The sequence below is a fragment of the Vigna umbellata genome, chromosome 1 (genome assembly GCF_029865625.1).
Source record: "Vigna umbellata cultivar VRB3 chromosome 1, Vumbellata_1.0, whole genome shotgun sequence".
Lineage (NCBI taxonomy): Eukaryota > Viridiplantae > Streptophyta > Magnoliopsida > Fabales > Fabaceae > Vigna > Vigna umbellata.
The window spans coordinates 100,924,558-100,942,136 of record NC_142165.1 but is presented as its reverse complement, the minus strand read 5'-3'; the positions used below and the strand labels follow the sequence as shown (position 1 = coordinate 100,942,136).

General features: G+C 35.9%; 1 protein-coding gene across 1 annotated transcript; it reads left to right on the top strand.

The window, feature by feature from the left end:
• Positions 1 to 345: 345 nt before the first annotated feature.
• On the top strand, positions 346 to 17,274 carry LOC124828199 (RabGAP/TBC domain-containing protein). Its single transcript, XM_047301438.2, has 15 exons — positions 346 to 557; positions 734 to 901; positions 984 to 1,035; positions 1,119 to 1,226; positions 4,133 to 4,217; positions 4,772 to 4,826; positions 5,153 to 5,545; positions 6,802 to 6,861; positions 11,820 to 11,918; positions 12,016 to 12,126; positions 12,747 to 12,818; positions 12,907 to 13,023; positions 13,631 to 13,780; positions 16,039 to 16,139; positions 16,835 to 17,274. The coding sequence occupies exons 1-15, from the start codon at positions 495 to 497 to the stop codon at positions 17,157 to 17,159; spliced, it is 1,959 nt and encodes a 652-aa protein (XP_047157394.1). The 5' UTR covers positions 346 to 494; the 3' UTR covers positions 17,160 to 17,274.
• The last annotated feature ends 305 nt before the right edge of the window (positions 17,275 to 17,579 follow it).

The following is a 17,579-nucleotide window of genomic DNA, read 5'->3' as shown; positions in this document are numbered from 1 at the left end:
AGATATACAATCAAGACTAGCCCACAAATTATTTGTGTATTTTTCCTTCAATCATCCAATCAATGCCACTAGCTTTCCATACAAATTCACCCCTTAACTTTCTCAAGGAGAGGGAAGCAAACAAGGTTAGTCAAGATCCTTAAATTCTTAGGCATAAAATTAAATTAAAAATGAGAGAAGTTTCTTTGTAATGTCCACAAGGCGGTGAATAGAAAAAAAGGTGAATAAATGAAAGTTCAAGAACACCGGGCCGGTGGGCCCAAAGGATAAACATATTATTAAATGGAAAATAAATCGATCCATCCCAGCCGTTTATCTCGGATACTTAAACCATTTTCTCGAAACGATTCCGTACCCGCGTCGAAGACAAACGAAACGAGTAACAGCCATTACGTTCTCTCCATTCTCTAATTTCCCCGCACAACGGGTTTTCCTTCGCCACCAAGATATCTCTATTTCGTTCTTGTAGCCTTTAGTTCTCTGCGAAATCCTCCATGTTAGAATCAGAGGTTCACGATTTATCCGACGACGCCGATTACGCCGCGTCGCAGCAACATGTAAGACCGTCGCCCTTCTAACTTCACGATTTGTCGTGACCTTTTGCTTTTTTCGATCAATTTGCGTTTCAATCAGGGTTTTCGGCGATTCAATTGAATACTCCACTCATGCACTGCCTTTTATTCTTAAATTTGACTGACTTTTCCATTTTTCTTCTCGGATTGATTGGGATTAGGGATCTGCTAGCATGATGCTGCGGAGTGACAGTACCAAGAACTCCCTTCGGGAAGATGCCGAAATTGTATTTACGAAAGAAAATGTCGCAATTCATCCGACTCAGTTTGCATCTGAAAGAATCAGTGGAAGATTGAAATTGATTAAGCAAAACTCGTCTTTGTTTATGGTGATCATTAATTATTTTAGTTTCTTTTTGGTCTTGTACTATTAATTATTAATTAAATCAAATGTCTTCTTGCCGCTTCTAGACTTGGATACCTTACAAAGGGAATAGCTCAGAGGCCAGGCTGTCTGATGATGGTAGTTTACATTCTGTATGACTTTCTTGCTCCGTGCAACGCGATCAATACGTTTATTTTTATTTTTTTCCATTTCATACTCAGAAAGAAACCTATATACCATAAAGGCGGTGTCCTTCACTGAAATCAGGTCCATCCGGAGGCATACTCCTGCTCTTGCGTGGCCATATATCATCGTTGTTCTATCATCAGGTGAATTACTCTTTATGAATACGGTGGGTGTTATATGTTTTTTTTTTTATAATTGTTTTGTTCTATATTACACTTCTGGCCTTCTATAAACCAGGTAGTTTATTTTTTAGGTGTATTTACCCATATCTTATATGAAATCAAGAGGTACACATGACTTGATAATGTAATAACAAATTGGTCACAGGGTGTTAATTCCAGTTATTCTGGACATAAGTTCAATATCTTGGATGGATGATAAATAATTCTTTTGTAGGGCAGGTGACTTAAAATTTCTACATGTGTTCTGCCCTTTTCTGGTAAGCTAACTGATGTGCTGGTGTATAATTCATCTGGATTTTAATCTGCAGACAGTGCATAAGTGGATACCCTTCCATAGAACTCAAAATTGGTTATTAAAGTTTAAGAATTGGGGTTATCAAAATTTGCGCTGAAAACCCATCAGCCAGCACTGACTTCTATATGCCTAACGAAAACCAGAAGGGAACCTAGTCTAAGCATGCCAGCCTGATTGAATAAAAAGCTAACTATATGTGAACATTTCAAGTGTTGTCTAATTGGTCTAGCCGTGTCTAGCACTGGAAAAGTTAATAGAAGGTTTCTTTAAGTTGGTGATAGAATGTGAGAAAAGGACAGATTTTTTTTTAATGTACTTGATCAGTTTATAACATAAATGGTTACAAAAATACTATGCCACTACTATTATTTTCAAGAGAACGGTTAAAATGTGGCAATTTCCTAAGATAGGTGTATGGAACAAAGCTAATTGGAAGGTTGATAAACTGTAAATGCTATATTTCCAACATAAATGAATGCATCTCAATCTGTGATGCATGGATGTAGGCTCAGTAACTTTTGAAAAGTTTAGGAAGGGGTTCCTGCGAGAGTCTCTTGTTTCTAGAGGACAAGGAGTTTGTGTTATGTTGCTTAAGAAAGTATCAAGAAGATCCCCATTGGATATTAAGATAACAAGGTTATCTAGATGTGAAGATTCACTTTAATAGACTCGATAATCATAAGAAATAAGAGAAGATTGATTCAAGATAAGCAAATAAAATGAACAAAATGACAAGACATAATCATAAAGGAGCAGAAGCAATGAACATAATATAAAGGGATTTGAAATAAAGAAACCGCATGAACCAAAGTTCAAGATAAGATCAAAGGATGAGCTCACTCTCAAAGAGAGGCACCCACAACCAAAAATGGCTATAATAACTTCTTCATTCACCAACACTTTACAAGTGGGGAGGAGATCCTTTTAAATAGGCTTAGAGTGGGACCTCCTAGCAATAATACAAAGATGAGGGATACACTAGCAAAATCACAAAGTATCTTTCTAGAAGCCTAATGATGAGGGAAGGTGATAATTCTCCAATCATTTGTAAAATCTTCAAAAAGCGCATTCTCTCTCCTTCAAGTGTGCATAGCCCTCACTCCAAGATGCTCTCTTCTCCACTTTCATGAAGCTCTCTTCTCCACTTCTAAGGGTGTCTTCTTAGCAAAACTATGGGTGTGGTGAGTACACTCCTTGGTCTAGCGTCCTCCTAAGCCCTTCATTCCTCTAAAAGGTGACAACCTTAAAAGGGGAGGTGCTACTATCAAATCTGCAAAACCCAAGACACAAACATGAGTCTAGAATTTATTTAAGACAAAAACTAAGCACACTAATAGAAGAAAGGTCAAGAAACCTCCCTCCAATCTTGCTTATTTTCCTTAAACACTTTCCTCCATCCTTGATAGGGGTTTGGGACTCATCAGTCTTGTAATATGATAGTTGAAAAATAAAGTTTAGTGTATTTAAAAATGTTAAATAAAATTTAAAAAATGTCATATCTTTCCTTTTTATTCATAGTGGTCTTGGTCAATATGGGATTCAAATAGAGGAGCAGTGGGAGTTGTTTTCTATAATGCCTATAGAAGGAAAAACAGTACATGCTTTCCCTACTCTGGTATAAGGTTCAAAATTCCAATTTTACCCTTGAAGTATTGTTTATTGTTGTTGGGGGGTAATATATTCATGACTGTTACATTTGTTTTGACCTTGATTACTTCCGACATTATAGGAGTACTTCTTATCCTTCTTTCTTTAGACTTCACACCCATTTTACTTTCTGATAATTTTTTATGTACTTTATTATGACTTTTTTATTAATTTCATCATCATCTTTTACTTTTTTTTGGCTTCATTACAATGTTTTTATTGCTCACAGTTTGATGGTGATTATTGTGACTTATTGTTTATTATGAATTTTTTTAGTATTTATATATGTAGTATAAGTTATTTTGTATGCATTTAAAATAGCAATTATTCTGCCTCCTGCTATCATTTTTTAGCTGATTCGTTCCACTTTCTAAGATTGAGTATGTTTTCAATAATAAATGTCAGAAAATACAATTACGTCCATTTGTTTTTGATGATTTTTTCAATCTCAATACATTTTGATGCTTCCTTTTTAAGCAGTCGGTGTATTTTGTTGCATTTCAATACTATCATGAGTTGTTTTTGCCAATGTTGGCGCACCAATGCTTGTAACTTCAATATGAGTTGTTTTTCCAAGTGTTTGAGTACCAAGCTGTCATTTCTTGATTTGTATGCTTCATTTGTATTGATTAAATTGTTTTGTCTTGTCTTTTTATTTATCTGCTATTGAACTTAATTGCTGGCTCAGTGGCGTATGACTTCCCTTTGAAAGGTTGTTATGGTTCATTTCTGAAGTAATCTCTGTTAAATTTATCTAGTTGTAGTATTTTGAAGTATTCTGAATAACAATGATTTGGTAAATAAGATGTTTGTGTTTCTCGTTGACACTATTTACATCCCTGGCAGCTCTAGATGTTTGACTCGGTCTATTCCTTATTATATGATGTGTTCTACAATTCAATCTTGTCTGGATAAAATTTTGCAGGACTTGCTTATCCTCCACTCTATTTTTATAGTGGAGGAGTCAAAGAATTCCTAGCTACAATAAAGCAGCATGTTCTTCTTGTGAGGTTAGCCTCATATCATGCCTCTACTGATTTTTTTTATTTTTTTTAATTTTCTTTTTAATTTGGAATTATTAATATTGTCATAGCCAATCTTATGTAGCTAGTTGTTGATCCTGCATTTGTTTCTCTGGATTTATATGATGTTATTTCAATGTGTATGAAATGATGAACATACAATTTGGCAGTGTTTTATTGATCAGAAAAATTAATTTCGTATGATATCATTATGTATTATTTGCAAGAGTTAACCATTTTTAGTCATGAAGAAGTGATGAGGTATGTGCAACATTCATGACATCCTAATAAGTGCAATGATTTTTTAGATGATGGAGAATCATCATCAAGCGCATTTTCTACAGTTGCAGATTGTAATTTACAAATTTACATAAGCCATTTCCTCCTTTGTTCACATCAAGATCACTCTTTAATGCTACCATTATTCTTATATTATATTTGCAAGACAAATGATATTATATTTGCAGCATGTTTCTGTGATTTCTTATTCAAGTTTTTCATGCAAGTTTGTTCGCATAATCTTATTCTTATGCCTAATGTAGATCTGAAGAGGATGCCAACGTATTCCTTGTAAATGATTTTCAGAATACACTGCAGGTATGAGTTGTTTAATATTCAATTGACTTTGTTTGGTTTTCCTGCGGGATCATAGATTCATACTATCCTTTGTAGATTGAAAATAATATTTTGCAAAGGAGAATTTACATCAGTGGTAGAAGATCATAAGCAACTTGTTCCTGTTTTGTTCTCATTCTCACAGTCCAAATGTTAATAAATTGTCTTGCTAGAAAAATGAGATGAATGAAAGTGCTTATGTCTATAATTCCCTTAGGTCTGTGAAGCCCTTTTTTTATAATAGTTAAATATCAAGCTATTTAAATTGGATTGCTATATTTTTTCTAAACATTTGCAATGACATCCAGAGGACTTTGTCTTCCTTGGAGCTGCCCAGAGCTGTTCCCATTGCATGTGGACCTTCAAATCTCTCTGTTGATGAATCCGTTCTGAATGAGAACCAAGGAAGGGCTGATAATGATGTCAATAATGGAAGTTTTAGTGCTGCTCAGTTCCATGGGAGACCTAGTCATAAAGTAGATCCTGCTCGAGACCTCTCTATTAATGTTTTAGAGAAGTTTTCGCTTGTCACAAAATTTGCCCGAGAGACAACATCACAACTTTTTAGGGAAAACCATAGTAATGGATTCAGTGAGAGGAGGACCCATGCCCAGACTAATCTTGATCATCATCCTAGGAAGTCTTCCCTCGTTGAGGAAAAGACTTCTGATGAAAGTTGTGTTGCCTTGGATTCTCAGGAGGTAACCTATTTTTCTTGCATCACAACTGTAAATTTTAGTTTACTATCTGCATGGAAACTTGTTTTTTCAGGCACAAGAATTATTGTAATTAGAAATGTTTGGTGTGCCTACTTTGTTGGTATCTTCTACCCTGAACGTAATTAACTTACAATGAACAGTGCGATGGCATTGACTAATGATCTGATGTGAGATGGAGGCCGTTGTGAAGCTTCTGATCTGGGTTACTCTAATAGTTCCATTGGCTACTTTCAAGATATTTCATTAAGTACAAGGTTTTTTAATTTGCTGAGGTAACAGGCATCAATAAGTGCTTCGTTGATGAAAGAAACAAATATTAGAAAAGGATAAAACAATAGAAGTATTGTACTATTTTGTTCATATTTAAGGTGCTAGGATTTGTTCAATGTCATTGTTGGAAGTTCCACATCGACTAGAGATAAGGCCATTTTCATAGTTTATAAGTGGGTGCAAACCTCACCCTATAAGCCGGTTTTGTGGAGTTGAGTTAGGCTTAAAGTCCACTTCTAACATGGTATCAGAGCCATGGTTAGAGCCTATCCTAGCGATATTTGTTGTTTGCTGGACATATTGTTCCACCCGCTATCGGGCCGCTATTGGACCACCCATTAAAAATGTCTAATCCCACGTTCGAGATGTATATACCTCGACATGAGGGGGTGTGTTGAAAGTCTCACATCTACTAGAGATAAGGTCATTTCATAGTTTATAAGTGGGTCCAAACCTTATATTATAAGCCGGTTTTGTGGGGTTGAGTTAGATTTAAAGTCCATTTTTAACAGTCACACTGACTTATTAAAAATGACCAATTAAAGTCAATTTCCTTGTCCATGTGTTAAGTTGGCTTCTGTAAATCTGTGATGAATAATTTGAAATTGTGGAGGTAATATCATAGTGTCTACTGTTATGAATTGATTTGGCATACTTCTTATATTTGTAAAAAATTGCTTGTCCATAGCTGTTGTGCATAATCTTAATTTTATGGAGGAAATATTATATTTAATTTCTACTGTTTTGAATTGATTTAGAATACTGCTGATATTTTTTAAAAAATTGATTGTCCATAGCTGTTACATATAATCTGAAGTTTGTGGAGGTAATATCTATTTAGTGTCTATTTTTATGATTTGGTTTTGGATACTCTGCTTATATTTGTATAAAATATAGTGTATTTTCCCCCGATTCCCTTTTCCACTGTACAATATTAATTATATGGTCTTTTGTCTCTCTTCTGGCAGTTTGATAATTTATCATTAGTATGGGGAAAACCACGGCAACCACCTCTAGGTTCTGGAGAGGTATGAAATGTATATTTGATATAATAGATAGTATTTCTCATACAGGCTGCTAAAATCATCATATTATGTATAAGATCTTCTTTTGCATATACTCTTTTGCATGATGGCCGTTGTAAACGTGCAATTTTTGCTTATTGTTTCTTTTGCAAATGATGCAATCTGTTGGTAGCTAAGGCCTCTTATTAGGAGTGTTTAACGGTAGAATAAATTGGAGAAACAGAGGATAAGCCCCTGAGTAATTGTAACAAAAATAAATATTGGCTAACAACAGTTAGTTGGTTACTTGTTGGATGCATGGTTAATCACAATAGAATATCTTCAGCTTGGTCGCACAAATTTCACTTGAAGCGTGTGAATCGCACAAATGAATTGTGCAATTCTTCTGTTATAGGTATTGCTTGAAAGATTGTCAAGTCATGCATGATGGGATTCTTGAAAACTCTAATTGGAGGAGTCATGCCAGTTCTTGGTGGTCTTCTGCTCAAGCACTATGAAGTGACCCAAGAAAGCTTATGCTGATCACCATCATGGAATCTGTCAAGTGATAGACGGAGGAAATTGCAGATACCTGTTTGTTGGGAAAGAAACATGTAGTTGGGTTAGCAAGCTGGATTTCAGATTGAGAGGAGTGGTAGAAGGGGAAAAGATGCACGCTGTTAAGGTGGCTTTAGGGATAGAATGATAGGCTTCTTTTGTCAAGAAGCTGAACAACAAAACAATATGTATATTATTGATGTATGAGTGAAACAAAGTTCAAAGAATCACCCCCCAAGGAAGCCTCTCTCCCTCCACTGGTACAATTATCCAGTCTATACCCAAATGTACAAAATGACTAACTACTCCTATACAAAACACACTCTTTTTATAAACTCTCCCTTCCCCTTTCCACTTACTAACTAACGGTCAACAACCTTTCTGTCCTAACTGCTCTCTCATTTCTTCTTCTTTCTATCTTAAACCTATTATACCCTATCACCTTATATCCTATCATTACAGTCTGTTGTAGAACAACCTTGTCCTCAAGGTTGGAACCATGAAGCTTGATCTCATGGCTCCTTTTCATCATTGTGTTATCATATGAAGGGAACCCACTCGCCACTGTCCTCCAATTCAGGTCTGGAGGCCTGGGTGGTGGTCTATATGAAAGAATTATTGTCTCCTTCTGTTCCATTAATAAGAACTGCTCCTTTTCCAAGATTCCCTTGGACCATATGACTGTTCTATACTGCTTTTTGACATGTGACCTCTTACATTGCGGAGCACAAGTATTCTAGTTTGCTTCTGAAACTGTTTGCACTACTTCCATTCCTGAAGTTTCTTTTCTACCATCTTTACCTTTCACCAATGTGTGTAATATAAGAGACTAGTTAATAAAGATTTTGCAAGAAACTTGGAAATTCCTTTGTGGCCATTGCTAGAAGCTAGATCTGCAGGTGTTATAACCTCAGTAATTTCAGGAAATGGATCTGTAGCAGCCCTAGTGGATGCACCCATGGACACCTAGACCACAATTGGGTCACTCCCTGACACCACTGTTTTAACCCTAGACCTCATCAATTCTTCCCCTTTCTTCATTGTTTTGACATACCCACCACAACCTACCACTCTATCTTCACTAAAAACAGTAGCTTTTGCACCTTTACTTGGAGAAGCAAGAGTCACAACCTTCCCATCATGGTCTTCACCTCTTCACCTGATGTATTTTCCCTATCAACATTTGTGAATTATCCACCCTTACATCAACAACTTCTACCATTTTCTCCGCAGCATCATCGACATTTTCTCCATCACAGTTTTTGTCTTTGCCTTTCCCTTCACATATATTTTTTTCTCTCCTGTCTTCCCCTCTAATTCCTCTTAAACAATCAACACTCAAAACAACAGCTTCTGACACTCTACTCCCTGTTGTAATGGTAACAACATTCCCCTCTTCACTGATATCCCTTTCTCTTTTCTTCTCCCCATTGGTTGAATTTTCTCCTCCATATGAGGGTTTATTGGATGTCTTGATGTCTAGTTGACTACCTTTCACAACATCCCTCCCCATTTTTCCCTTTCTTTCCTTTCATGGCAGATTCATCACTTCTTGCTAATTTATTGAATCTTGATATTCTGCATCATTTCTTTTATTTCTTGGGTAGTTCTTCTCCATCTTTCATTACTCCGTTACTTCTTTCTTTCCTTTCTTGTTGTCTTGCAGAAATTCCTCTTTCCCTCCCCTTCTTGCTCTGTTAAGAGATTTCTCCCTTCTTTTTGAGTCCCTTTCTTGATTCTGGTCTTCCAATATCATTTCTTGGATATTTCTTCTCTGTTTTGCCAGCACCTTTTTCTGTTTGTTGGCCCACCTCTCCACAGTATTGACTTTTCCTTCCAAAGTATTGACTTTTCCTTCCAAAGTATTGATTCTTCCTTCCATCACATTCTCCTCCCTAAGGGAATCCGATAGTCCTCTCCTAAGGGAATCCGGTAGTCGAACCAAACTTGATAGGCTTCTTTTGTCAAGAAGCCGAACAACACTCCTCAACTCTCAAACACACACGAAAAGACACAAAACTGTATATTATTGATGTATGAGTGAAACAAAGTACAAAGAATCACCTCCACTGGAACAAATATCCAATCTATACCCAAATGTACAAAATGACTAACTAATCTTGTACAAAACACACTATTTATAAACTCTCCCTTCCCCTTCCCACTCACTAACTAATTGTCAATAACCTTTCCCTCTTAACCACCCTCTCATTTCTTCTTCCTTCTATCTTAAACCCATTATATCCTATCACCTTATATCTTCATAGAAGCCTTAGGATGATGGTACCAATGGGGGGAATCTTGTTAACCAAACCATCCTGGCAAGGGATCAAGAATGTTTTCATCCAAAGATTCCATCCCACTATGATAAAAAAGTCATTTTGAATTGGTGTTAGCTCTGAACAGGCCAGATCTGTGAACTTGTTATCACTCAATTTGAATTATATTTAGGGGTAATGGAGGCTTTTGAAGAGTAGTACCTGATGGACATGTTCTTGAACAACGTGAAGGATAAGATGCGTGAAGAGTTGAAGGATTTTGAATCAAGAAGACTGTCAGACAGGATGAGCAAAGCTCAAAAATAGAAATTTGCAGTGGCGAACACAGGAGGCCATCTTGGAGGAAGGGAGCTAGTTCTTATCAGATCATTACAAATAATAGATCCAATTGGCACTGGAATTTTAGCATCTGAAAGTGATTTGTATTTAGGAGTACTGCCTTTCAAGAGACTGTTAGAAGCAGAAATACGAGACAAGGTCAGAAAAGGGGAGTGTTTCAGGGTTTATGAGAAGTTTGGACATACCCACGTCTGCAAGATAAGCAGTAGAGAAGACTATGAGAGAATGGCACCCACTGTGGAGGTGTTAATTATGCAGAAGGATCTACCAGATGACGGGACTAGTTGGGAGTCAGCATAAGATATTGAATTTCACCTTGAGGACAAGTTGGGTTTTTAGGGGGGATTGATTGATTGCTGAGGCCTCGTATCAAGAGTGTCGAAAGTAGGAAAAATAGAAGGGACACAGGATAAGACTCTGAATAATTATATCAGATAGAAGCTACCTGTAAGTGGTTGGTTATTAATTGGATGGGTATGATAAAAAGCTAGTTGAGTTAGGAAGGGGTGTGATAGTTGATCATTGTCGTGGGGAGTGCATACCTTGTAAAAACTGATAATTCAGTTTATGTGCAGGCAATGAAGAATCTGTTTTCATGTTCTGATCCAGTTGTTATTAGCAATCTAGAAGGATTTAGTTTAACCGTTTGCAACACTCAGTTAGATTTGTTGGTTTTACTCCCTCCCACAGATGCTGGATATGATGTTCGTTGATGTTTATTTTATCCTTAATTCAGTGTTATTAAAATAAATATTGATATAATCAAATTTTAATATTTTTTTTATTTTCTTTACATATTTTCAGTAAAAATTAGGGTAGACCAGATAATTGTAAATGACCTTCTTGGAGTTTGAGTTAGAATAAAACATGAAGTTCTATAAGATTTGACATCACCCAGTAGTTGAGCCAGTTTACAAGGTACCCTATGTTCTGTTTTTGAAAGCTGTTGCTTCCCTTGTGATTTACGGGATATAAGAACTAATAGATTTAACATTTTCATTCTAATCTGAACTTTAAGGAATTTGTGTTACAAATTAGTTTTACATGAAAAATTGAAAATGGCTGAAACATCAAGGAGTTTATTTGTAGCTGATCTTGATAACTTTTTAATTTTTACTGTGTTGGAAGGGAAAATAAAGGAACTTAAAGGATTTAAACTGCATCACGAGGGAGATTCTAATCCTTGGAAATGGAGAGTTTGAAATGGAATGAAAGCAACTTCAACACATTTTAGTTCATGTGCATGGATGGTTTGCATTCTTGTATTAGTTTTTTTGACCCGAGGAAGCCAAATTTTTTACTTTCAGGATTTTTTCTGTCTGAAAATCCATTAAGTTACTTGTTCATGTTTTGATCTGGGTTATACTTTTAATTTCGTTAATTTTGAAAGTTGATGTCATTGTGGATAAGACTCTATTTGGGTGGATGATTTGGAAGGGAAAAGAGTTGGGGGGTAAACTTTTCATTTTTGAATTCATTAATTCATTACTTGAAATGAAATATTTTTAGTGTCTTCTCTCCCTTCCAAACCTCCATCTCAAATATATCGTCCAATTATATTTTTAGCATACTGTGCCACTAAAGGTGCATTCTGGAGATGGGATTACAGCTTATATGTTAGTTTTGGTGATGCCCTTCACGCAATCTTAAATGCAATACTTTCACATTGCAATTATTGAAGTGACACCTGTTTCTTATAGCCATTCTGATTGCAAGTGTTGAGGGATAACATTTGTGTTATTATGTAAAAGATTTATCAAAGTTTTCAGTTGTTTGCTAATTAGTATTGGGATCAAACATCTGCAGTGGATTATCTTCTTGGATTCTGAAGGGCGAGTCACAGATTCAGAAGCTTTGAGAAAAAGAGTATTTTATGGTGGACTTGACCATGAATTACGAAATGAGGTTGGTTTATCACGTATGTAATGATTTTGATGCTAAGCATTTTGATTATAAATTAATACATGTTCTTCATCGGCTAAAGCTTATATATAAATTATAGGTTTGGAGTTTGCTTTTGGGATATTATCCATATGAGTCAACATATGCTGAGAGAGAATTCCAGAAGTCTGTTAAAAAGTCAGAATATGAGAACATAAAGAACCAGTGGCAGGTTTTCATTTGCTCCTACATTCTTTTTAATTGATGTATTTCTCTTTCTGCTTTGATATTAATCACTTGAAAAATGTTTATTTATCAAAAGTTTGATGGAACTAATTGTACGGAGGTCTGTGTCCTTTTTTATACTTTGGATCCCAATGTTACAATATAGTCTGCAATACCTTTACTTCATAGTTTGTTTGCCAAATATGTAAATTAAACATCCATGAGGTGTTGAGTATATTGATGCGACTTATGATATAAAATCAAATATGGTTGTAAATGAGTTAGGTTTCGAGCATACATAGCAAAACCAGTTGTGGCCACATTGCGCTTTCATAAGGTGAAAGTTTTTTTGTCCAGGAACCATGTTTGATCCAAAGTTCCTTGGTTATTGCTACCACGTTGAACATTTTACATGCAACCATAATGAAAATATGGAGCTTACAATTTATTACATACCCTAACCCTACCAGTTACTCAAATATGGTGACCTTGTCACATTGTTTTTCCTCTAATTATGAATTCTAATAATGTATTTGCCATCTCTTTTAACATTGTTTTTCTGCTTTATTTCTATAAGCTGTCAGCTTAGTTCAAAATATAATTTTGTAATTTTTTTTTTCTCTGTAGAGTATATCCTCTGCACAGGCTAAAAGATTCACAAAATTCAGGGAAAGGAAAGGGCTTATTGAGAAAGATGTGGTAAGCTAGTGGAACAGATTTTAAATTTGAATGACTATGAACAGATAAAAGATGCTAATGCAGTTTTAATTATCTTGTACTTTTGAAGGTGAGAACTGATAGATCGATCCCTTTCTATGAAGGGGATGATAATCCAAATGTAAATATTCTACGAGATATACTGTTGACCTATTCATTTTACAACTTCGATCTTGGTTATTGCCAGGTAACTATGCCGTGCATTTCGGACTTAATTTTAATTGCTGTGAATATTATATATCTTGATTACCAAAATTTTGATGTTATTCTTTTTGGAAGTTGAGTCCTCATTTTTCCTTAAACAGAATATGTATGTAGTCACTACAGCAGGGATGGGTATCTTAATGGCTATTATCTTCTTAAACTATGTGTGTTTTGAAATTATGAATCATTATGCATCTTGTAGTTTCCATATGCTGTCTTACCCCCTTCCTCCTCTTGTTAGATTAAGCAAATAATATGTTATGTATTCACTACAACAAGGAGGAGTATCTTTGTGGCTATTATATTCTTGAACCAATTATATATTGAAACCTTGAATCGTTAGGCCTCTTTATTGTTTCCATATTCTGTCTTGCTCCTTCCCCTTGTTTGATTAATAAAGAATATGTTATGTATTCACTACAGCAAGGAGGTGCATCTTAATAGTTACTATCTTGAATCAATTATATTTTGAAACCATAAATCATCATGCATCTTTGTTTCCATATGCCGTCTTCTTCCTTCCTCCAATTCAAGAATTGGATTATTATCTCATATAGGTAGGGAATCTTATTTAAATGCTGTTTTAACAGGGAATGAGTGATCTTCTATCTCCAATATTGTTTGTGATGGATGATGAGTCAGAGGCATTTTGGTGTTTTGTTGCTCTAATGGAACGTCTGGGACCCAATTTTAATCGGGATCAAAACGGCATGCACTCTCAACTTTTTGCTTTATCTAAGGTTATTCTCTGCCCTTAACAAATCATTCAAGCACTGCATCATTAATCGTTATTTATTAGGTTGTTGTGTTTGTATTGGTTAACTTTACACTACTATATTCTTTTCACACTCTCGTCCAACTTTGCAAAGTTTTTGCTGCCAATCATAGTGATACAGTTGACAATGCCCCAGCACATGCCTCCAACCACCATTGCTTCCCTTTGTGACCATGGAACCAGCAGTAGCTCCTTACACTGCCCCACACGTTGCCACTCTCCACTTATAGTTCACAGGCATGTCCTTAATCCTGCAGAACCACTTTTCTGATTTCAACAACCACGCCCTCGAGTACCCCTTTGCTATGACGAGCCCCTCTACTCCTGTTTGGCCACCCCTACAGTTTGACATCGTTTTTCATTGCTTCTTCTGCTGACAATGCATCTCTTGTTGCTAGTGATAACTCTGCTGTGAGTTTCACCATCATAATCCCTTGTGAAAATCTCATTGGGTCAGCCAACTACATCATTTGGGATGCTGCTGTCAAGTTATGGTTCCAAGTCAAGGCTATGCTACATCAATTTCTTTGCCTTATGCTACTTTCGCATTGACTCATTAAAATTTGTGGCATTGGTCGAACTTACCCTTTTCAAAGTCTTACTTTAAATTGTCTTGTTTGTTCTTGGTTTCCATTTCAATTTTATTTCCATTTGCAAACTTGCTCCCGTCTGAATAATTTTGTTCTTGTTCTAGATTAGTTTAAGGGATTGTATCATCTTTCACCATCAGTTGCTTCTGTCTGTTCTACCCCTGCTGATCTCGCTCATCAATGCCCCGGATATTGCAATTTATAGAAGCTGCTTATTTAGTTCCCAGTCTCTCTTCACTTAAACTCTTCACTTAAAGTCTAGACTGTTCATTTACATAGTCCTCAAGTCAATAAATGTGTTGCATCACCTTTTGTTTTTGTTCACTTCAATATTTGGGGGCCTAGTAACCTTAGGATATTACTATCCTATGACGTTTAGTCATGACTTTTCAACTGATCTTGGGTCTTTCAATGAAAAATTGTTCTGATATCTTTTCTACTTTACAAATTTTTTGTACGAAACTATTTCTCGATTCGGGTCATCCATCAAAATTTTGCACATTAATGCCCACATATATGTCTTCCCAATTTCAGTCTTCTCTCAAATTGCAGGGCCATGAGACAATGGTGCCACTAATGCAAAAGTTGTCACCTAGTTGAAATAGTGCCTTCCGTTATTTATTTTCACTACAATGTTCCTCTTGTTTTTTGAGGTGATGTGCTTCCTATTACATCTTGATCAATTGCATGCCCTTGACTATCCTCAATAATCAACTTTGTATTTTATTTTGTCCATAACAAGACCTTTACCTTCCTTGTTCCTCTCTGGTCTTAGGTTGTATAACTTCACTCACCTGTGGAATCTATCACATGTATTCCTAATATAATCAGCAATTATTTGTTTGACTCCAAATGACTTGTGTGCGTCTGTGCTTTCTTTTCAAGTCTTTCCATTAAATACACTGTAGGTGAATATCTTCTTTATTGTGAAGGTCAAATTATGTTCTATTCCTTTGACAGAATGTTCTTATACCAGACTGAGGTCTCTAGGCTTGGCTTGTGATATTACGATCCAATTATAAAGTCTGGACTTGAGTCCAACATTTGAAATTTGAGATTCTAGTGTAGGGTTTATAAAGGCCTTAAGTATTAAGTTTTTTGTTATGGTTTCCCCAATGTTCTTATCAATGGATATGAAGCTTACTGTCATGTCTCTCAATTGCGAATGAGTGTGTTAATGCAGAGTTAGCCTGCTTGGGTGTGTCAGGCCCATGGGCCACGAATCATGTTGAGAAATTAGTAATCTAATTGCGAGGGGTATGCAACACTGGAAATGAGATTTGGTGTGGGGTTTATATTGCCTGGGGCTTTTCATCTACAATAACTAGCTTTTGTTGGGTATTTCTTCAAGGTTTTTATTGGTGATTGTGTTGGCCATTGTAAACCCAAAATATTTCTTTGCTTCATATCGATTCATGTAACTAGATAGCAGAATAGGAATTTTATGCAATCGTATTTTGACTTGAGCTTTCTACAGCCAATGTCTGATGGTATGGTATCTAGCAGTCACATCCCACCTTTATAATGCTGCATTGAGTAACTTGGTCTCTACACTCTTTATATGAAATTTGAAACTGAGATTTATTACTGTTGCTTTAGCATTCAGAACTGATACATTTATTCGTTGTTGCAGTTGGTGGAGCTGCTTGATAGTCCATTGCATAACTATTTTAAGCAACGTGACTGCTTGAATTATTTCTTTTGCTTCCGGTGGATTTTGATTCAATTTAAAAGGTTGGATTACTTAAATTGTCACAATTCAGTAACTTTTGGTGCATGTTATATTGCATATGATGTTTAATGCTTCGGAGTGTGTTAAGTGTAGTTATTTTCTACTTACCTTCTGAAAATAGTTTTTGGATATATCAGCACAACCGAAGGGAGTTGACTATAACTAAGTTTTCTGGATAGACCAAAAGATCAAACATACATCTGAAATTTACTCTTTCGGTTGCTGCTAGTAATTAATCTCAGTTTGTGCCGCTTTCTTTTTGTGGCCAATGCTCTCTTACACTTTGGAATTATCGTGTTTTAGTTCTAAGATTTGCCAGAAGGATGCCATATTCTTGAGAGCATTTCAGACAGAGAGAAGAAGCACCCACTCTGTCAGATTAGAGTGACCAATAGTTTTATTGTGTTATCCATGATGAACAACATTTCTTAGGATCACTAAGTCTGGTCTCTTTTTATCTTGGTAGTTGTGTCCTCGACAGTTACAGAGAATGTTGGGGGGAATTATATAAGTTTAGTTCAAAGGTTACATGATAGGTGATTTTACTCGTGGAAAATATATACAAATTCACTTTGATGTAAGTTTGTTAGTGTTATAGGTTTGCTAATTTGCTGGCTGGTATAGCCTTGCGTAGAGTTACCTAAAGCATTTTATATAAATGCTTTTGACAACTAAAGGATATCGATTGATATTTCAGGGAGTTTGAGTACGAGAAAACAATGCGCTTGTGGGAAGTTTTATGGACACATTATCCGTCTGAGCATCTGCACCTGTATTTGTGTGTGGCAATCTTGAATCGGTATCGTGGTAAAATAATTCGAGAGGAAATGGACTTTGACACCCTGTTGAAGTTTATTAATGAGCTAAGTGGTCACATCGACCTTGATGCAAATCTCAGAGATGCTGAAGCTCTATGTATATGTGCTGGTGAGAACGGTGCTGCTTGTATACCCCCTGGAACCCCACCGTCGTTACCTGTAGATGATGGTTCTTTTTACGCCCTACAAGATGAAATATTGTAAATTAATTCACTTCCATAAATCTTTTTGTGGTACCTGAATGTATCAACCTCATTGTGTATTTCCTGATTCGTTTCAAATATATGTTGTTAGCATATTAAATGCATTTCTTTAGCCATATTCTGCCTTTGATTCAAAGCACGTCATTTATCAATTGCCCAATTTATTTATCGCTGCCCAAGAGTGGAATACATGTCTCATACAAGAAAAACAATTCACATTAAAATGAACATCATTTATATTAGATTTGTGTGTATGTGGTATTAATATTCGAGACAGATGTAACTATAACTAATGGCCGAGCAAGAACACCCATCCATGACCAAACCGGGGCTGTATTTATTCTTCTGGGTTAGTGCAATTGACCTGGATCATTGAATTCTATATTTTTAGGCTACGTCGAATTAATTCGAGAGTTACTGC

Excerpts from the sequence above, each read along its gene's own strand:
- LOC124828199 (XM_047301438.2), top strand. The coding sequence starts at position 495 with ATGTTAGAATCAGAGGTTCACGATTTATCCGACGACGCCGATTACGCC. Across the intron at positions 5,546-6,801 it reads TTGCCTTGGATTCTCAGGAG|TTTGATAATTTATCATTAGT; the intron begins GTAACCTATTTT and ends CTCTTCTGGCAG. Across the intron at positions 11,919-12,015 it reads ACCATGAATTACGAAATGAG|GTTTGGAGTTTGCTTTTGGG; the intron begins GTTGGTTTATCA and ends TATAAATTATAG.